The following is a 22620-nucleotide window of genomic DNA, read 5'->3' on the forward strand; positions in this document are numbered from 1 at the left end:
CAATTATTTCTAATTGTTCATGCCATTGAGAGTACTACCATATGCCGAGCATCAAGCCAAGGTTTCCAATATAATAATCATGTAATGGATAGACAGAGGAACATTAGTAATTGCTTTAAATTGTAATTTTTTAAGACTAAGAAGAATCAAACACATACACATATTTTTTTTCAATTAGGCAATTCCATACACCCCTTTTGAAGACATGACCTTAATCTCCCACACATGGGGTGTAGATTTCAAATGGAATTTCCCATTCACACTCCCTATGTGGGAGGAGGTTAAGGTCATATCTTCCATAGGGTGTATGGATTTCAACTGGAATAGCACATTCTTTCTTGTTTTCATCAGATCACAGAATACGCACTGAAGAATCCTCCATCACCATCCTTTGAATTAGTCCAAGAATCGGATGAGTTCCCTCTGCAAGCAGCGCCAAACCCGTATCTAGACTGGCAGTATGTGGAGGATGAGTCGCAGAGTAATCCACATAAAATACTAGATGTGTTGATGGCAGCTGAGGACTTTGATCTGGCTAAGCATTGGGCGGAGGTACAAGGAGTCTATGATATAGTACGACAGGTGAGAGATGTATTTAAAACATTCAAGATTTTTAAATCTTTGATAAAATAAATGATTTACATGTACGTAGTGAAAAGCCACACATAGCGAACCGTGGATGTCCACAGTCGTAAGACAGCGGCAGAGGGTGCTATACAGCATATAACTTTGCATATGCGGTAGGTCCTCTTATCATAGGTGTAATATCAGATTAACAGTTAGTCGATTAACTGTCATAATTTGACACAGAAGTCCATATTTGGATTATATGATATGTCTGTGTGTGTATGGGTCCACATTGTCTATGGTTGTCGGTAAAAAACAAGTAGGGGTGTGTGTAGATGGGGTGTGTTTGTGGGGGTGTTTATGCATGGGGATGATTTATGTATCCATGTTGAGGGGTGTGCCCATTATGCTTGTTATTGTTGTCCAATAAAACATATGTATAACATTAGGTGGAGGCGCCGTATTTAACATTAGCTTTGGACATTTGATTATTTTCTTTATTTTCCACCGACTTACCCAGGTGAAAAATAAAGAAAATAATTAAATATCCAAAGCTAACGCTAAATACAGCACCTCCGTCTAATGAACAACATTTGTACCAGTATTTCATTTATGTTAATACTCATGTTTTATTATTTACTGATTCAGACAAACAAACACAATATATTTTTACCTTTCAGGATATTCAAGAGAAGTATTTAGGATATCTACTGAAGCAAGAGAAAAACTCACTCAAGTGCTTCCAGGTATGTACATTCAAGCATTAATGGTGAACATGGTGGACAGCAAATTAACATTTCTAATCCTAAAACAGTAAAAACCTCATTCATGCTCCCAAATTCTTTACTAAAACTAATCCTAACTTAACCTATTCCTAAAATCATATCTTAAGGTGATGAGATAGTAGACCTTCTTGCTGATGTTTTTCTGCATAAATATGTTTTCATTCGATCTAAATGTGTAGAAATGCAGTTTGCTGGCATTCCCCTCCTTTGATCTGGACTTGTATTTTATTTTCTACATCATAGGATTGACAATCAATAAGCCCAAATAGAGATTATCAAGTATTACAGTCAGATAAAGATTTAATCTTTCATATAAAAAAATGATGTATTTAAAACCTCTGGCTACATAATGTTTATGTACAAAAAATTTCTTGCAGATTAATTCATTTAGCAGAGATATCGTGAAATTTGAATTTCGTTCTGGTATACCAGAACGAAATTACAACACATTCTCTATGGAGCAGTGTAATACACATAATCATGCATAAATCGCAAACGCAAAATCGGAATCAACTGAAATTTTGGGAATAAGCTTTTTTCGTGGATATCTACTGAAGAGTGTCATAAAAATAGGATGCTAGGATCACGAAATATTCCTTTAAGTACCAACTGTACTTTTAAACTTGTTTTGTTATGTTTTTCTTGCAGGTATTGGAATCAATCAAGGATAAATTTGTGTGTCTGTCCATCTGTGAGTCTTTGCTGTCCTCAACTGATATCAGCTTATCAAGCTCTGTGTTCCTGGTGCAGTATGTACTGGATCATTTCCTGCAAGAAGTCTCGCAAGAAAAAGTGGAAGAGCTGCAGAGCATTAGCATGGGTGCAAAGGTAAGAGATTGGTGTTGTTGAAAACATTAACAAGAAGCTGTGTGGAATGAATGTGCAAATTTAACTTTTACTCAAAAGGGAACAAATTTTGTTCTTTGCAGTGAGAAAAATGCAAAAGTTAATTAAAACTTTTTATTAAAAATTAATATGTCAGCAATACTTTTAGTGATATTTTAACCCTACCGCCCTGAATGCTACAAACACTACAGCACAGCAAAATATACTACAGCACAAAGTGCCTGCGAGCTCAAGCAACCCTAGTGATGTAATTGCGCAATAATTTGAGCATATATAGCCACAATAAGTCTGGTCGGCCAGGTCACCACATGTGGCTTGATATCAGGGGCTAGGTGTTCCAAACCAGAGGGGTTGGTGGTTCAAAACCAGGCAGAAATGACCAAAACAACTTTGCTCTTTATTTTCTTTTCTTCTTCTATCTCCCTCCGCCCACAAAAGTAGTTTGACCAGTTTCAGAGTTATGGTTTAAGACGTACGTTAGGATTAATAACAAATTGCATAAATGCAACTAATGTTATGATTTAATTTGTCATAAATTAAAATGATTCATTTTACACAATATGCACATACTTTAAGCATGTAACCAGCAATCATGCAATGCTGCTAATTGACTGAGTCGGCAACCGTATGTTAATAATGGAAAAACAGCCCTGCTCAGTTGGTAAGTGCTGAAGGAGAGAGCGTATATACCTCATCACAGTTATCATGCTTTTTATATTATATGAAATTACAAATTAATTTATCACAATGATTTTGCACATATGTGACGCGATCAAGCAAAATCAGTCGGAACTCGGCAATATTGATTTTGAGATATAGCCAAACAAAGCGAATATTTCCTTTTGTTTCTCTTGTTTTGGAAACACTTTAATTGCTAATATCTTTGGAACTGGTTGTCCAATTTCAATGGGTTTTTATGCAAAAGCAGCTTTGTAAATGCTATTTAGTAGTCTAAAACTGAAAATTTAATATTTCCGAGTTCCCGACTGATTTTGCTTGATCGCATCACATAATTACTGTTACCTTCCTGTAGGCGTTATTGTGTTTGCCAGAGAGAGCTAGAAGTGACTACCAACAACTCATATCAAAACCTAACCTTATTGTGGAACAACTCCTCATGAATATGAAGGTATTGTATCTTGTTTCATCTCTTGTTGCAAGAAGTGTAATAACAATAGGGTATAGAGAGAGAGATAGAGAGACGGACAGCAGGACGGAGCACAGATAGAAAAGAAGAATCAAGAAGAGGGAGGAAAGAGGAGGGAGAGAGATGGGGTGAGTTGGTGATGAAGGGAGATGAAATGCAGAGGCAAGGGAGGGGAAGCAGGCAGACGGATCCTTGTCTTTTATTTTGTAGGTATGTGTGGCACGGCTTTTAAAAGTAGGGTGGTTTAAGTCTTAAAAGACATAATTTTTAACCCTGATCTTGAAAAACTGAACTTTACTTTTCATGTGTTTTTAATTAAGAATAAGGACATTGAAAGCTGAAAATTGATGTAAAATGAGTTTGATTTTTTAAGGTAACTGTAGTGAATGGCAGAAGAGCATGGAAAAAGGGACCTCTATATAGCACATATATGTGTACAGTACACCCATATCAAATGTATGCACTTGTCAGGTGCTACATGTGTCTCTTTTTACAAACATGTAATAGCTAGGAATAACTACCAGACTCATTTCGAATGGTGGTCACTTCAAACCATCCCATATAGTCACATGGTTTTGGAATACAGAGAGCATTACTACGCCATATGACTTGGGGTTGATTTGAAGTGACCTCCACTTGAGAGGAATCTGGTATTTATTCTTAGCCATTATGTAAAGAGACACATTTAGCAGGTGACAAGGTGATAGGGGGCACGGTGGAACAGTGGTACGGGCTCTCCCTTGCAATGTGTGGATTGCGAGTTTGAGTCTTGGCGGTGCCATCGTGTTGTGCTCTCGGGCAAGGCACTTTACTTCACTTGCTTCTCACTACCCAGGGGTGAAATGGGGAGCTGTTATTGTCAATTGAGCACCACCCAGAGGTATGAACATGCCTTGGGCATTGTATGGCGGCTGACATATTCTAACAACAGTAGAATAAATGTAAAGCGCTTTGGTACATGTGCACATGTGAAAGCGTATAAATACCAACATTTTATTTATTGATGTATGGGTGCCCCTTTCCACAAGAAGGGAAGAATAGAGTGAAATAGAGAAATATAAAATCATATCAAATACTATGTTTTTTTCCTTGCTGTCAAATAGGTGGATTGGGCAGCTAAGGTACTTCAATGTCTATCTCATGAACTGACTACAACACCTTTCACTCCGTCATCCTGTTCTGTCCAAGTCTTTGACAAGTTGGTATGCAAATATGCAGCTGATGCCATGTATATTCCAAGGCTCAACTTTCCAGGAGAAAAAGGTTAGTTCTTTTCTTTACTATTTTCAACTTTATTGACTAAATCTATAAATTCAATTTATTTTCCCCCAGTTGATATATGCAGCCAAATTGGCTCAGTCAGTAAGACTCCATTGCATTGGGCTATTCCATTTAAAATCCACACTCCCCCAGTGGAAGATTTTGGAAATGTCTGCCACAGGGGGAGTACAAATTTCAAATGGAATGATCACATTAGGCAGTCCCATTTGAATTTCATACACCCTCTGAGAAAGATTCAACCTGAATCTTTCACTGAGGGAGGGTGTGTTTCAATGGAGCTGCCTAATGTGTTAATTCCATTTGAAATTCATACTCCTCCTGTGGAAGATATTTCAAAAATCTTCCACGGGGGTAGTGTGGATTTTAAATGGAATAGCCAATTGGTGTTTGGCGATGCAAATTCCAGTCCCGTTGCAGCCATATTTTTTCTCATGAAAAATTGAAAGGAACTAACTGCTTATTGTCTTGATGACTCAGGGAGCTGATCCTGGCTGCAATGGTTTATTGTGGTATGTGTAGGGTGTGTGCTTCTTAGCTGTGAATCTCTTTTGTTGTAAAAATGGTTTATATGGTGTGTCTTGGGCCACAGTGGTCAGTAAATTCCTGTAAAGTGTGCCGAGGCCTGTGGGTTTATGCCTTTGTGTAGTGCACTATAATTCACTATGCTTTATTTATATTATAAAAAGAGAGGTCAGCCTATCTGCTCTGTCCTAGCAGGATATCAATCAGTGAGGCATTAAACATTAAATGTGAAGATCAAAAAGGATATATGCCTGAGAAAATATACCGTAAACGTTCACCTAATGGTGCTATGGGCTCCCTTGACATAACTATGGGCTCCCTTGACATAACTGGAATTTTAGACACAAACTAAAAGTGCCCTTCCATAAAAATCCCCCAGCAGATAAGGGCACACACCCGTAATTCTTGTTGGGATTTTTAGAGGAGGTAGCTCTCTATTTGTACATGAAATTTATCCCAAGGTGCGCCATCAGACGAACGTTTACGGTATAATAAAGAAATGAAGCTCGGGCAAATTGGCAATATAATAAATGAGAGAGAAAATCAGAACCATTCGGATTCAAACCAGCGCACACTCACTATTACGTGTTTATTTATACACCAATGCGAGAAGCGTGTACTGTATTTGGCCCTCTATTGACGGAACCACAGATGTACCAGTCCGAGAGATTTAATTTGTTCAATCAATTCATGATTGTGTATTGAAAATCAATGTTGTGTTCAATGCTGTATATCACACTAACTAGTAATTGATGGAACCCCCGACCTTGAGACACCGCAGTTTTACGTCGGGGACACCACAGTAATGGCGTAGTCAGATTGGTGTATATTCAAATATTTGCATGTTGACCATATTTTATGACTAATTGACTATATATTTTGCATTTTGTTATAGAGCTGGAGACATCTATGATACATAGTTCCACAACACCTTCTCTTCCTAGTCTTCTATTGTCATCTTCATCTATACCCAGACCCAGTACCAGACATCGCATAAGTGTCGCATCCATGGGGTCAACGGCAACACCTATTCCAATGTCTTCCACACCTGTGCCGTTGTCAACAACACCTGTTAATGTACCATCTGGTACACCGGAGCTTAGAAAGTCTTTGGGTGCTGAAAATAGAGGTAAATGCACTTTTTTTCATAATTTTATAACCCTAGGCCAGGAATCTAAACAACTGTTAAACAACTGATATCATGTTTTAAACACCAGACTTAACAAATGCGATAAAATATTGTAAGATATCTTCCATAGAAATTTTTCACACACAATGCACTATTCCGGTTGAAATCCATACACCCCCTAGATGGGGGTCATAACCTTAATCTCCCACACAGGTCAAGTAGATTTCAAATGGAGTTACCCATTCAGGTAACCCCATTTGAAATTCACACTTCTAGTAGAAATCCATACACCCCATGCGGAAGACATGGCCTTAATCTGCCACAAAGTGAGAGTGAATTTTAATTTAATTTAATAACAATTTAGCAAGCCCAAAAGATTCCATAATTCCAGTGTTAAGACCAACCTTAAGTAGAGAAATTAGCTACATGTATTTGAATTTGGCTCCTAATTTCAATACTGCTGTTTTCCTTTTTTTTTTGCCAACTTTTTCATTTCTAAAATACCTTACGACAATTTTAATGACTTATCCTTCACAGTTTAAATTGTTTACACTTTGTTGTGATGAATTGGATGAACGCGTATTGTTTTGTATTTGAGAAGTCACTGGATGGGTGCTTATTAAGGGCCTTGGCATGACAACTTACATGGAACAAATGAGCACTACAACATGATCTTATCAACCTTATTCAATAACACATTGTTGTTATCAGAAAGCAACTAAATGATTAAGTTCAAAATGTCCATAAAAAGTCTTTTAGTATAATTTGTTAATAGATTGCGCTATTACAGTTGAAATCTATACACCCCCTATGGAGGACATGACCTTAACCTTCCACAAATTGAGTGTGAATTTCAAATGGGGTTACCTGAATGGGTGACTCAATTTGAATTTTACACCCCCTCTGTGAGAGATTAAGGTCATGTCTTCCATAGGGGAGGGGCGGTGTATGGATTTCAAATGGAATTGATTTTTTATTACACAAGCCCCATTTTCCTCTTTCACATGTAATATTGTAGGTGAAAGTCCAGGTGGTATATCAACCAGTGGTGGCATCTCACGAGGGCCCAGACCACTGAGACGTCAATCCTCGGTAGGGGATATGAGAGTTGCTTCACCACCAGTGTTAAACAGAGGGCAATCATATTCAAAATTACCAGAGATAAATCTGCCCTCCACACCGCCCAAACGAGAGGATTGGGTGCCGGATACTTCGGTCTCACACTGTATGGTGTGCAAAGTGGAGAGATTTAGTATGGTAAGTTGGTGCTTTTACCGCCCAAACGAGAGGATTGGGAGTCTGATGCATGTTTCTCATTGTATGGTGAGCAAAGTGGAGAGATTTAGAAGGATATGATAAGCAATTGTGTCTTAGTTTGCCCTAATTTTAGTTGCCAAAATTTTGAATTTGGTCAAATTTTCAGTTCCATTTTTTCAGGGATGTACCCTAACACCTACCCATTAAACAGTAACTTTGCTGTTCAGGTTGGTAAATTACAAGCCTGACTGATGGTAGCAATTTAGCCCGTTCAATAAGACTTTAATATGTCTGGTAGGTAAAAGTTCCTGTTGGGATGTGTTGAGTACACTGAAGTTTTACAAAGGTGATCCCTTCACCTGCAAGCAAATGATGCAGGTGCGTAATTTGTTAAAGATCAAGCATGTGGATCGGATTCCAAATGATCGGACTGCAAGCTGACCAACACCACTCCACTGGTTGCCAGATCAAGAACCACCAACTCATATTTCTTGGCTATATACAACGAGCCTGTGAAAGAATATGCCTTTTCTATTTCACCATATGGTTGAAAGTAACGCCATGTTGGATTTCGTAGTGGCAGATTTGAGTCATGCATGCTAACCTAATCCGGCAGGGCACATACACACATGTAGAAGGGTGGTTTGTCCATATGCTGATGACGCAACTGAATAAACGCACCAATTCGATTCTGCAACTGTAAAATCCAACATGACGTTACTCTCAACTTAAGATGAGACACACTATAAACATATGTTTCTAGAGGAACTCTTTGAAAAGGTAACAAATTCAACAACATTGTTTTATTTCCTGTCACAGTTCAATCGTAGACATCACTGTCGCCGCTGTGGTCGTGTTGTGTGTTGGCGCTGTTCTCAACTGAAAGCCGTCATCGAGGGTTATGGAGATACGCCTGTTAGAGTTTGCAGTGAATGTTTCAATACTTTCATCATGCCAAGGTAAATATAGGTGCAATTGGAAATGATTAAGAAGTATTGAGGTAAGTTTAAACTGGTCACACAACTTAAGAAAAAAATTTGACTTTCTCAAATTTTCGTCCGTCCACGAGACTTTTTCAAGAGTGGTTGACTGGAGCGGGATTTTGGTCATGTGACTTAGATATGACGTCAGAGTCACATGACAGGATGACAGGTTGGTAGACGGCTGGTAGGTGGTGGCGGCCCCTGTCCTTATTGAGATCCGGGTTGTGAGCAGCAATGTATATGGATTCTTTCACCCCCGCTGGAACCATCTAGAGTCTGTATTTAAGATGTCCACTTCTTCAGGCTTGAATTGATGACTATGAGTTTTCATGTGGGACCCAACCGGTGAGCTCTCGCGATTATGTTCTTTCAACCGCTTGCAAAGGGTCTTTCTGTCTCTCCAATATACCGAGAGTCACAGTCTTCACATTGAATGTCGTAGACAACACATGTACTGGTCGGATTTGCTAACTTTGTCTTTAGGACTGACAAGCATATTATGGATAGTGTTAATAGGCGGGACATGAACAGTTACCCCTGCTTTCCTGATCTTCCTGCTGAGGGCTTCCGTAACCCCTTGGATGTAAGGCAGACTTATGTGACCCACCGTGGGGGTATCACGTTGAGCAAGAGGCTTAGGAGTGATCTTGTTACTGCCAGTTCTTGTTCCAGCTTCTCATGGTCAGAAGAGATGACATTGGCACGGTGTTTAAGTGTTCTTATAACACCCAATTTGTGCTCGAGAGGTTGATGGCTATTGAAATTTAAGTACTGATCAGTGTGAGTAGCTTTTCTGTACACGCTGAATGAGAGTGATCCGTCCAAATCCCTTCGGATAAGAGCATCTAACATAGCTATACACTGATTGTCCTCTCGCTCAACCGTAAACTTAATTGCGGGATGCACAGAGTTGAGATGGATAGTGAAGTTGTCAATGTCACACGTTTTGAGGACTATCATGGTGTCGTCGACGTAGCGTCCCCAGAACCGTGGTGGGGAATGGAAGGAGGAGAGCGCTTTGTCTTCGAAGTCCTCCATGAACAAGTCCGCGACAATGGGACTCACGGAGGAGCCCATAGCGGCGCCCTCTATTTGGGTATAGAAAGTTCCATTGTGGGTAAAGTATGTGGTCTTCAGACAGACTCTCAGGAGATCAATAATCTGCTTGGGACTCAAGGTGGTTCTGGTGGAAAGTGTATCATCGTTGGTGAGGCGCTTATGGATAATGTCCAAACTTTCATCCACAGGAACGCTGGTAAATAAAGCGCTCACATCATACGAGATCAGACTTTCATTGTCCGCGAGTTTGATAGCAGATAATTTGGTTACCAAGTCCTCACTGTTCTTGAGATGTCTGGGTGTATCGCCAACTAATGGTGAAAGTATCTTAGAAATAAATTTGGCAGTATTGTAGGTTATAGACCCACAACTTGACACAATGGGTCTGAGAGGGCACGCGTCCTTATGCACTTTAGGTAGTCCGTAGAACTTTGGAGTGTCCGATGAAGTGGGGTACAATTGACGATAAGTGATTACATTAATAACACCTTCATCACGAAGTGATTGAAGAACTTCAATAAGCTGATTGCGATACATCGATGTTGGGTCACGCTTAAGCGGCTTATAAGTATTAGTGTCATTAAGAAGATCGTTGGCTTTATCTTGATAATCGGTCTTATTCAAAATCACCGTTAACGCCCTTTATCAGCGGGTAAGATTGTTATGTCCTTGTCCTCTTTAAGTTCACGTAGGGCAGCTCTTTCCTCTTTACTGATGTTACTAGGAGGAGGCTTGCTTTGCTTGAGAACTTGTACGCAATCAGATCTTAGTTCTGCGGCTTTATTACTGGTGTTTCCTAATAAATGACAGGCTGTTTCAACCGCTGTCACAAATTCAACAGTGGGTAATTTGCTAGGAGTAACAGCAAAGTTTAACCCCTTCCGGAGAACCGAAAGTTGAGGCTCAGTGATTTGACGGTCCGATTTGTTTATGACCCATCTGTCAGTGATATTATTACTCGCATCATCACTCATTTGTGAGACAGGGACATCAGAACGGGAAAGTTTCTGTTTACTTTCTAACCGGGAGAACTTATCTTTCTGACGGGAGCAACACTTGGAAAACTCAGCCTCACTAGCGTGGGTGACCCAATTCTTGACGTCGGTGTACACATCAACCGGTAAACAGATAAACAAGCTTTCATCCAAGTCAGAGATTCTTTGTTTCGTGACATTAATGGTGTAGTAAATTTGACGAATCCTTTCATTCAGAAGAAGATGTTGCGTGTTCTGAATAATCCGTTGAGCATGGGGCCCTTTAACCGCTGTTTTAAGACTCAAACTGGGTGGATACAATCCATGATGTTTACAATGCATCGTGAAGTGAAGGTGGTTCCGAATCTCGCTAGTTTTCGCTCCATAAATTCCAAAGATCGAAAATTCTTTAAGGCCATCCGCCAAACTCGCTTTCAAGACGTTTGGGTAGTTTAAACTGTTGTGGTGTAGACATGTTGAGAAGTAGTTTTAAGTTTTGCCAGTATACTTCGAGTTTTGAAGGAACAAGCGATAATTTGCAACTTTGACATTACATTAGAGTAATTCCAATACCCAGTAATGCCAAGGAACTGTCATGATTCCAATGTGGTATATCATCTCTGTGACCTGAATTGACATTGGTCAATATACTTCCTAGCATGCTTTAAGTAGTCGCATCCATACATGATCTTATTCTTGCGTTTCACACAATATGCGTATTGTCACATTTTATCAAAATGATAAAATATTAATACAGTAAACATGGTATTAGATCTATTCTGTAGTAAATCGGTGAACTGATGAGGATATGTGGGATATTAAACATTTTGCTGGCTAGCCAGAACATACATCATTCATCAGACCGTTCCAACAGAAAATAGAACAGTAGAACAGGGACCATGTGTTAGAACAAAATGGCAGTTGGTGGTATGCCATCACTTTCCATCCTGTGACCTTGCATCCCGACATTGCCCTTATGCAGTCTCACCTTTGTAGTAATCAGGGGCGGATCCAGGACGGTAAACTACCAGGGGGCTAAAATGTGTATAAAACTGAACGTAAAATGTGAAAAATGACCGCAAAGCGGCCATAGCGTCATGTGCCATAGTGAGCGGCCATAGCGACGCTCAGAAGCTAAACTTTTGGAAAATGAAGACCTAATTGAAGCCATTTGGTGGACTATTTTGGAACTACTACTGTGTAAAATTTAAGTTTGAAAAAGCTGAAAATTTGTGATATGACAGCCCAATTGAAGCCATTCGTGGACACATTCTCACTATTAGGCCCTATTGATTTGATTTGATTTGATTTGATTTATTGATAATCCAGGCAAACATACAAACAATAGCAGAAAAAAAGCCTTAAAACAATAAACACAAATACAATAGTCAACGGGGTCCCTGGCGGATTCCCTAATAGCGAACTAAATCACTGTGCAGTGGGTCTCCGATAACCCCGTTGACGAAAGATAATATATATAAAAAAGCGATTAAAAAAAACCCCGCACACACAACACATTATTGATAAAGGTACATACAACTACGCGTTTTGCGCGAAAATGAAAACAAACTAAAAACAATTTCACTGGAGACATCATTTGGTAAGGAAGACCATAACCTGGGAAATGCGACAAAGAGGGAATTATGGAAAGCGTCAGTTCGGCTGCGATGGAAATGCCGGAAATCTATGTTGGCTGCTTGTCTGGAGGAAAGAGTATTCAGCTTGATATAGTCAGCCCAGCTAATATTGTATTTATTCCACAGACATCCAACAGCAAACATAATGCGAAGATAATCAAAGCGAGAAAGAATGGTGGGAATCTCAAGGGTCTGGAGTCTTGTACTATAGGAAGGCCTAGACTGCCAGGGACCAGGAAAACAGTATCTGGTGAACCTTCTCTGGACCCCTTCCAGCTTATTTTTGTGACCCTCCCTGTTAGGAGCCCAAACTGGAGCACAGTACTCCAGGATAGGTCTCACCAGAGCAAAGAAAAGCTTCTTCATGGTATCCGGGTCATTGGATCCAACCGTTCTTTGGATGAAGCCAAGCAAACGTTGGGCCTTACTAGTGATAGTATCAACATGGGGACCCCACTCAAGGTTAGAAGACAAGACAACGCCGAGGTGCTTATGAGTAGAAACGGTTTCAAGAGGGATATCACCCATCTGATATCTAACGGAAAGAGGACGATGGGATCTGGTAATGTGCATTACCACACATTTAGCAGCATTAAGGGAAAGCCTATTGATGGTACTCCACGTCCTGATTGCATCTAAGTCATTCTGAAGAATATCTTCATCCTGGGGAGATGTGATAGGTCTATAAAGGACTGTGTCAGTCGGCATACTGTGGAAGAGACGATGAAACAAAACAGGGAAGATCAAGAACATGGACATTAAAAAGTAGGGGGCCAAGAATGGAGCCCTGTGGGACCCCAGACCTAACACAAATCCAGTCGGAGAATTCACCAAGGTATTGCCCCCTTTGGGTTCTATTATAGAGGTACGAGGTGAACCAATTAAGCATTTGACCACATATACCATATCCATGAAGCTTAGACAGAAGAAGACTATGGCTGACCTTGTCAAAGGCTTTGGACCAATCAAGGAACACAGCATCAATTCTAGGAGGACAGCGTTATCCAGAATGGACGCCTTGTCATGGTACATGGTGACAAGCTGAGTAGCACAGGATCTTCCTGGACAGAAACCGTGTTGACCCTCTGCGACTAGACCATGCCGAATCAGGTGCGACTGTAGTCTATTGGCTACAATCCTCTCCATAACTTTTCCAACTGTAGAGCACAGAGATATGGGCGGTAGTTTTAAAATCGTCCTTGGAACCCTTTTTGTAAATAGGCACAACATTCGCCGTTTGCCAGTCCTCGGGAAAAGTTCCCGAGGCCACAGAAAGATTGAATATTCTAGCAAGAATGTTACCAATTACAGGAGCAGATAATTTCAGCAGTCTAGAACTGATGCCGTCAGGGCCTGGAGACTTCGAAATATCAAGTTTGAAAAGAATTTCAAGAACCTCAGCACCGTCCGTATTCAAGGCCGAAAGTAATAACATACCAGGATGGTCAGCACACTTGTGAATTACATCATTTGGGTCATAAGCAGACTGATCAACAGTGAAGTGGTCTTGAAAATGGGAGGACAAAAATTTGCGCAATCTCAGCAGGATTGGTAATGGTGTTATTATTGTAAGTAAAAGAAGACACAGGTGGAGCAGCCTTCTTAGACTTAACAAAAGACCAGAATCTTTTGGGGTTTTGACCAACATCGTCTGCAAGAGATTTGACATAACTAGAATAAGATCTTTTCACTTCATATTTAACCTTATTTCTAAAGTTCTTATATTTTGCCCATTTCGCTGTAGAATTACTAGATATAGCAGCTTTGTACAACCTACGCTTCTTTCTGACAAGCCTGATCATATCGTTGGTTATCCACGGAGCGCGCTCACGGTTTTTCGGCGCAGCTCTGGGCACAACGTCGTTGACAACAGCAAGATAAAGATCTTTGAAATTATTCCAAGCATAATCAACATCAGGTGGATCAGTGAAGCATAGATCCCACGGTGTATTAATTAAAGTTTGAAGAAAGATATCAATATCGAGTTTATGATACAATAGAATTGGACGGCTTTTTGGAGGTTGCTGGCTGTTTAAAAGAAGTTTGTATGTAACAATATCATGGTCACTTTTGCCCAGTGCAGGCAATGAATTAAGTGACTGAAGAGTGTCAGGGGTATTAATGTACACATGATCAATGATAGACCCTTTACTTTTATCAATATGAGATCGCCGAGTGACAAAGTTCACAACTTGGTGGAAGGCAAGAATATCAGTGACTTCACAAAGATCTCTAAAAAGTGATGCCTGATGCGGTCTATCACACATATTGAAATCGCCAGTAAGTATGATGCTTTTAAACTTATGACTGATATCAACAATTTTAGAGAGAGATTCCTCTAGTTTACCAATGAAAACTCTACCAGATATTTGGGACCAGTAGCAGCATCCAATCAGGATATTGCCTTGTTTAGTTATACATTGAACCCAGATAATATCGATCCCATCGACACTAAGGTCATGACGGAGACGGGGGTAAAGATTAGATTTGGCGGCGATCAGAATTCCACCCCCTGATCTATTGCGGTCTTTACGGTACACTATGTATGGGTGACCAATAATTTCCGCATCATGTATAGTTGCATCAAGCCACGTTTCGGTAATACAAATGATATCAAAATCCTGATGTTCTAAGAGTATACATTGAATTCCTGAGATTTGTTAACTATGCTTTGAGCATTAAAAACAGAACAGTTTAAGAGGTTTGTAGTCACAGCTGTATCACTAGTTTCAAGTTCAGATGCGGATGATTCTGTAGCCAGAGATTTGTCACTTAAGTCGAAATATGATTCTGAAAATGGTGGTAATATGCAGGTAGCGCACATCCATTGAGTGCTGGTTTCGATAAATTTATCCTTGCTAATACCTTCACATGACGCATGAGATGTTTGAGAACATAAAATGCACTTCAGATTAAGTTGGTTTTTTCTAAGAGGTTTCGTACAAACAGTACAAGGATGTCTAACTGGACCGGGGTTGGACTCAACATCATTAGACAATGATATGAGACGTTCTACTTGAAATGTCGCAGACGAATTTGCATAATAGCCAACGGAAGATCCGAAAAAGGAATGTCCGTGGCCGTGTGAATGATGAAGAGGGTTTGAAGGTTTAACTTTGGTTATTATTGAGGATGAAAAATCATGTGAAGCTAAGCTCCATGGTTTATAGTTATTAATGTCATGATTTGCTTGAATTGGTTCCTTGAAATCACGATGCGTGCAGTAGCTAGATGAATGCTCGGTCATCCACGGATTACATTTGGTCAAAGAGGATGATTTGGTCAATTGGTTTACTATCACGCCTATTACAAGAAGAGTGCTCAATTGAAGTATCGATCTCCTTTTCTCCATCATCATGATCATCGAAAATGGCTGCCGTATAGATTAGGTACAAACAAAAAGAAAGACCCCACCTGATTTCTAGACGAAATTCGTGCTTTTTTCTTGATTATGATGGACGGTTTGCGTTCGATTCCCATAAGATTGGTATTCACTAGCTTTGCAGAAAAAAAATTAGAACGAGCTTACCTCAACTACAGAGGAGGCTTAAAGGCATTCCTACAATGCACTATGATTGGGAAATTTGATCAATATAACCCAATTTTAAAGGCAAAGTCCCCATTGCCACACACACAAAATGGTAATTTTAAAACTGCAGCCAACGAGCTAATAGTTGAGACTTAGGAATGATATTTGATTTTCTTACAGGAAACATTCATATTGTCCCACTGCATTAATTTTATTCCTAAGTCTCGATGTTTTGAATGTTAAATAATAGGATGAAAACACCAGATATTTGCACACAATTCCAATGCAAGGTATGCTCAACTGTACTACATGTGTACAAAAGCCAGACATACAAGGTCAGAAACCCCATTGGGTTGTGGGAATGTCTTTAAACATCCTCTGCCTCAACTATCTGTTGATTTCGTGCTTTGTACGTGGTTAGGTTCACACAGCAACGGTAGAATATGCACTGTAGTACAAGCTTCTTGGAGCGGCTAGCCGGCATGCAGGCCGTGTAAATCCACGCAAAAAATACCCGCCACTGCCCTATTACGTTCAGGGTCAGTGTAGTGTGGTTGAAAAATCCGGTCAGAATACAGCAAAATTGGCCAGTAATGTCGTTATTACGGCGTCAAATTTTAAAACTGAGACAGTAAAAAGATGGCCAGATGCAAATGTTGATGCCTGAAAGTGTACCATTTCACGACTGTTAAAACATTTGGGGACGCTGATGGAGACACGTCCACACTCGTCGGAAGCTGGCGTATTTAAACATAAAGTGCCAGATGTCCAAAGCAGCAGCTAAAACATCCACTTATTTACCCATATGCAGGAGGATGTCTCCCTTCAGAAGTTGAAACATTTTGCAAAATGGGGGTCCAATTGAATCCATTTGGTGTATCATTTTATACAATGATACCGGGGGGGGGGATGCTCGCCCTCCGCCCTACCCCTGGATCATACCGGGGGGCTTTTTCCCCTTTAGTCCCCACTGGATCCGCCGGTGATAATTCTGTATTATTTATTAGTTTTTTATTTATTTATTAGTTCTTATTTTGCCTGGGGAAACCCCACAGTGATGACACTGTTTTGCAGGGGTGCCCAGGAGTCAAACAGAATATATCAAAATTATAAATAGAATACATGAATATAAACTAACATGATATTGAACATAATGCTTACATTATAAAAATCCATCTGTGTACGCCATTTCAGGTCAGCCCAAGCTCGAGCAACTCAGCCTTCCATGGAGCAGAGAATAAGAGAGCGATTTTCCGGTAGTAAACTATCAGCAAGTCGATCACCCGGTGGTTCATTACAAGGAAGTCCGCTCATGGGTTCGATTCCAGGGACTCCACATTCACAACTATCTGGGGGCACACAGCAGAATGCTTACCTAGAAGAGTTCCAGCTGACATTAGATGAAGCTTATAATGCAATCATTAGAGAGGACTTCTATTATGAGCATGTAAGACTGATTTTGCAAAATGCCTCTTGTTAACAGTAAAAGTATAAATATAAATAAAATATAAATATATTTTGAGGGTAAATTCAAACCGCAAATGATTATTATTGTGTGCAGTAGGTATCAACCAATCAGAAAAGAGCATAGAAAATGCAAGCAGTGTCTAATCGTACTTCACGTACTGTATGCAATGTCTTTGAATACTTTGTGAAGGAGTGTACATTTTCTTTTACAGGCAATGCACTGTTAAACCCTTAGGGGTTACTGCATTGGACATGCATCAATATTGTGCACAAGTGCAACAAGGTTTTATAAAATGTTATATTGGCATAACCTAGGATGGTATCCCTATGCCACATTGATAGTAAAACTATTCAGTATTGAGGTATTTAGTTTTAACTAATCAGAAGACAAGAATATAATGTGTAAGGTATTATAATCATACATATCTTCTTTATCTGTTCTTTTGGTTTAGCTCTTTTGTAAAAACAAAAAATCCCTACCTACCTATCTGTTTTTGATCAGCCCTTTACACCAATTTAATATAACAATTTTTAGGCCTTATACAAAGTTTTCAACATCTATATAATAATACTGGTAGTCTGTGACTCTGTCTGTCTGTCTGTCCGCCTATTTTCTCGGAGACTAGGGGTCGCATACGTTCCTCAAACTTGGTGGGTGGGTGCAGCTTGACCCCATACAGAACAAGTTTGTATTGGTTAGTGGGTCAAGGTCACCCAAGGTCAGCCAGTGGTCAAATTAGTAAAAACTGTTTTTCTCGGAGGCTGGGGGTCGCACATTCCTCAAACTTGACGGGTGGGTGCATCTTGACCCGGGACAGAACAAGTTTGTATTGGTTAGTGGGTCAAGGTCACCAGAGGTCATCTAGGGGTCAAATTAGTAAAAACTGTCATATGAGCATGCAACTTGGTGGGTAGGTGCATCTTGACCTAAGACGGAACAAGTTTGTATTGGTTAGTGGGTCAAGGTCACCCAGGGGTCATCTGAGGTCAAATTAATAAAAACTGTTTTCCGCCTATTTTCTCGGAGACTAGGGGTCGCACGTTCCTCAAACTTGGTGGGTGGGTGCATCTGGACCTCAGACAGAACACATTTGTTTCGGTTAGTGGGCCAAGATCACCCGAGGTCATCCAGGGGTCATCTGAGGTCAAATTAGTAAAAACTGTCGTATGGGCATGAAACTTGGTGGGTACAGTCAACTTATAGAGTCAAATTTTTGGACGGTCATTTTGGGGTCATCCAGGGGTCATCTGAGGTCAAATTAGTAAAAAATGTTGTATGGGCATGAAACTTGGTGGGTACAATCAACTTTTAAGAGTCAAATTTTTGGACGGCCATTTTGGGGTCATCCAAGGTCAAATTACTAAAACTGTCGTATGGGCATGAAACTTGGTGGGTACAGTCAACATTTAGAGCCAAATTTTGGAAGGTAATTTCGAGGTCACAAGGGTCATCTGAGGTCAAATTAGTAAAAACTGTCCTATGGGCATAAAACTTGGTGAGTACAGTCACCATCAGCCAGGTAATCGCGACAGCCGAGAACCGCTAAATACGGGTAACCGCCTAGTATATAATATTAGCCATGCAGTGGTTCAGCCGAGAACCGCTAAATACGGGTAACCGCCTAGTATATAATATTAGCCATGCAGTGGTTGGGATATACCGTATATTTAATTTAATAGTCGCCCCCTTCAAATAAATGCCCCCACCACATTTTTTGTAACCAAGATGTTTCAAAAATGCTGATATTTCCATGATATCTTGTGTAGTAAGCTTACCAAGGTGCATACATAATCACTAATGGCGCCGGTAATTGGCAAGAATCTGGTCGTAAACCCGTACCCGGAAGTCGTCATTCCTAAGTTCATAGCTCGTCATTTCAGCGTGGGTCTTAAGCTTACCTAATGATTTTACTGGGAACATTTAGAGCCAAATTTTGGAAGGTAATTTCGAGGTCACAAGGGGTCATCTGAGGTCAAATTAGTAAAAACTGTCCTATGGGCATAAAACTTGGTGAGTACAGTCACCATCAGCCAGGTAATCGCGACAGCCGAGAACCGCTAAATACGGGTAACCGCCTAGTATATAATATTAGCCATGCAGTGGTTGGGATATACCGTATATTTAATTTAATAGTCGCCTTTCAAATAAATGCCCCACCACATTTTTTGTAACCAAGATGTTTCAAAAATGCTGATATTTCCATGATATCTTGTGTAGTAAGCTTACCAAGGTGCATACATAATCACTAATGGCGTCGGTAATTGGCAAGAATCTGGTCGTAAACCCGTACCCGGAAGTCGTCATTCCTAAGTTCATAGCTCGTCATTTCAGCGTGGGTCTTAAGCTTACCTAATGATTTTACTGGGAATTATCATTCTGAAAATGACCTCTAATAAACGTTCCCCTTTTTGAAAATACAACGCCCCCGGGGTGACTATTTGAGGAAATATGGAAGCTTGAAATTTTTAAAGTATGAAGACCCTTGTACTGTGAAATGTGTAACTGCACACAAAGAATAGATTAGCAATATAAATAACTAATTTGATCTCCTTATTAATTATTTACTTGCAGGCACCTAGTACTTCACTTTGTCTTTCCATCTTGGAGCTACACAGTGACCCTAGAGAATGTGGACAGCAGATTCTACAGCGGTGTCAGGATCTCTCAGAGTTCTTAAGGCCTATTAGGCCTGGAGTCATCAACCCTGAAGTAGACTACAATCTTGTTATCAAGTAAGACATATTAAAAATTGTTGTTGGGAATTGAGCAGGAAAACCATCTTTGTACTTGTGCCCCTAGAACATGTTTAAAACAAAACTGCCAAGATGTTACATAGGAGGTTTTGCTCTAAACATGTTCAGGGGCCAATGACACAGGATATTTTTCCTGCCCAATGAGGAAATACTGTCAGGGAGGTTAAATGCATTATGGGAAGGGCAGGTGGAATTACATCACATCACATTTCTAGAATATGTATCCCAGGTCTAGAAATAGGTACCATTAGTTGCCATTGGGCTATTCCATTTAAAATCCACACTACTCCTGTGGAAGATTTTGGAAATATTTTCCACAGGGGGAGTATGAATTTCAAATGAAATTAACATGTTAGGCAGCTTCATTTGAGTTTCATACACCCTCTGAGAAAGATTCAACCTGAATCTTCCACTGAAGGAGGATGAGTTTTAAATGGAGCTGCTAATGTGTTAATTCCATTTGAAATTCATACTCCCATGTGGAAGATATTTCCCAAATCTTCCACAGGGGTAGTGTGGATTTTAAATGGAATAGCTCATTTTGCTTTCTACATGATGTTATTCACATATTGTAATACTTCAACACAAAAATACATTTGTATACATTTTTACACGTTTAAATTGAAAGTTGAGTATACAATCTATTGTATAGTAAATCAATGGAGAATGATGGTGATTGTTGAGGTATTATATGCTTTATAGAATTAGACCGTCTGACCAGCTAGTATTCTCCTCTGCCATCAGTGTGATTCCTCTCACTCCACATAGTGAATGGAATGAAACCGATGTGGCGCGAAGGCGGATGAGACTAAAGCTATAGTTGACAAACATGCATGCAATAGTTATATGTATCTTGAACAGCTCTAGTAAAGATAGCTAACCCTCAAACATAAATCTTGAAATGAATTTGGCCCCCTGTGGCTTATGAGCAAACATATTGAGAACCCCTAATCTAGATCTTTATATTGATAAGGGACATTTCTTTCCACAGAAATCATATAACCTCAATACAGTTTTATCAAATGTTTCACTTTTCTTGCAGCATGATGAAGACACTTCTCTTCAATGCCAAGCTGAAGTTCTTAAAGGATGGTGACAGTAGCAGTGTGGAGCTGTGTGATAGCTATCTGAGTCATGTTGATCTCTTGTGTGTATTTGTATCCAGTAATTGTGCTGATATACCCAGCATACAGCAGCTACAAAATACAGACTCAGCAAGGTCAGTTCAATGGGCTATTCCAATTGAAATCCATACACCCCCTATGGAAGACATGACCTTAATAATCTCCCACACAGGAGGTATAGATTTCAAATGGAGTCTCCCATATCCATTTGAAATTCACATGCCTTGTGTGTGAGGTTAAGGTCATGTCTTCCATAGGGGGTGTATGGATTTTCACTGAAAATAGCCCTAGACACTCAACTCTCAGCCATGTTTCCCTGTATGATGTGACATATACATTTTCTGGTGACCAGCACTTTTGAAATCTTGTTTTTCAGTCATCAATAATTATTAACAAGCAATAGCACAAAGGCAGGTGCATTGGGATGTCAAAGAATTTAATCTACAATTGAAACACACAGTATGTATGTTGTCATGAGCATGATCAAAGTTGTCATTTTGCAGTGGGTGATGTGATGTGCATACCACTATAATCGTGGGGCACGGTGGCACAGCGGTATAGGCTCTGCCTTGCAATCGGTGGGTTGCGAGTTCGAGCCCTGGCGGTGCCATCATGTTCTGCTTTACCTTACTTGCCTCTCTCTACCCAGAGGTGAAATGGGCAACTGTTATAGAATATTGTCCATTGATCACCGCCCAAAGGTATGAGCATGCCTTGGACATTGTATGGCTGCTGACATATTCGTACGACAGCGGAATAAATGTAAAGCGCTTTGATACATATGAAAGGCACTGTATAAATGCCAACATTTATTTTATTTATTTTATTTATTATTATAAATATAAATTTATGTTTGAATGTATATACTATTCATTCACTGCACCGCCACATAGATGACAAGTGTATGCAAATAAAACCATATTCTCCTTTGCATGTTGACTTACAGGTTAGTGAGAGACCGCCTTGTGAAAGTAGAGCGTCTATCTCTGGCCCAAGAGGTTGCCACCAAGTCAGGATTAGACCCAGCGGCTGTGTGGACTGCCTGGGGGATGAGTTGTCTCAAAGCCGGTGATTATCCACGAGCTAGGGAGAAATTCAGTAGAATATTAAAGGTAATTATATGGTGTAAAACAAGTGAATTTTCCTGTATGTTTATAAGGGCCCATTTCATCGTTGGGCAGGAACAACCTCCTATGTTCTTGTGGCCCCTGAACATGTTTAAAACAAAACTGCCAATAGGTTGCATAGGAGGTTTTGCTTTCAACATGTTCAGGGCCCAATGAGACATACGATGTTTTTCCTTGCCCAACAATGATGTTTGAATGTTTTGCTAAAAGTTCCTATGATGTTTACAATCTAATACAGGATCTGGGTTTTTTAATAATTTTTGTTATTTTCATTTTAGATATTATTTACTTACAACTGATGGAAAACCTGTTTCCTTGTAACACAAAATAGATACAAAATGTATGATTTGAGGCTTGTTTTTATTTTAATTTTATGCTGGTAGGACGTAAATCTATTTAGGCACATTTAACCTTATAATATTCGGCAGTACT

At 39.8% G+C, this 22620-nt stretch overlaps 1 protein-coding gene across 1 annotated transcript in view; it reads left to right on the top strand.

Moving 5' to 3' along the window:
- LOC140153520 (zinc finger FYVE domain-containing protein 26-like) overlaps positions 1-22620 on the top strand; it is a 37199-nt gene that overhangs the window by 1121 nt on the left and 13458 nt on the right. Inside the window, exons 2-13 of the mRNA XM_072176294.1 lie at positions 352-582; positions 1248-1313; positions 2001-2180; positions 3232-3327; positions 4449-4608; positions 6044-6277; positions 7296-7534; positions 8354-8493; positions 16911-17163; positions 19756-19916; positions 20980-21156; positions 22008-22173. Coding sequence (XP_072032395.1) covers positions 352-582; positions 1248-1313; positions 2001-2180; positions 3232-3327; positions 4449-4608; positions 6044-6277; positions 7296-7534; positions 8354-8493; positions 16911-17163; positions 19756-19916; positions 20980-21156; positions 22008-22173 — 2103 coding nt within the window. The remainder of the gene's footprint in view (positions 1-351; positions 583-1247; positions 1314-2000; positions 2181-3231; positions 3328-4448; positions 4609-6043; positions 6278-7295; positions 7535-8353; positions 8494-16910; positions 17164-19755; positions 19917-20979; positions 21157-22007; positions 22174-22620) is intronic.

Source organism: Amphiura filiformis, chromosome 5 (genome assembly GCF_039555335.1).
Source record: "Amphiura filiformis chromosome 5, Afil_fr2py, whole genome shotgun sequence".
In the NCBI taxonomy this organism is placed as follows: Eukaryota; Metazoa; Echinodermata; class Ophiuroidea; order Amphilepidida; family Amphiuridae; genus Amphiura; species Amphiura filiformis.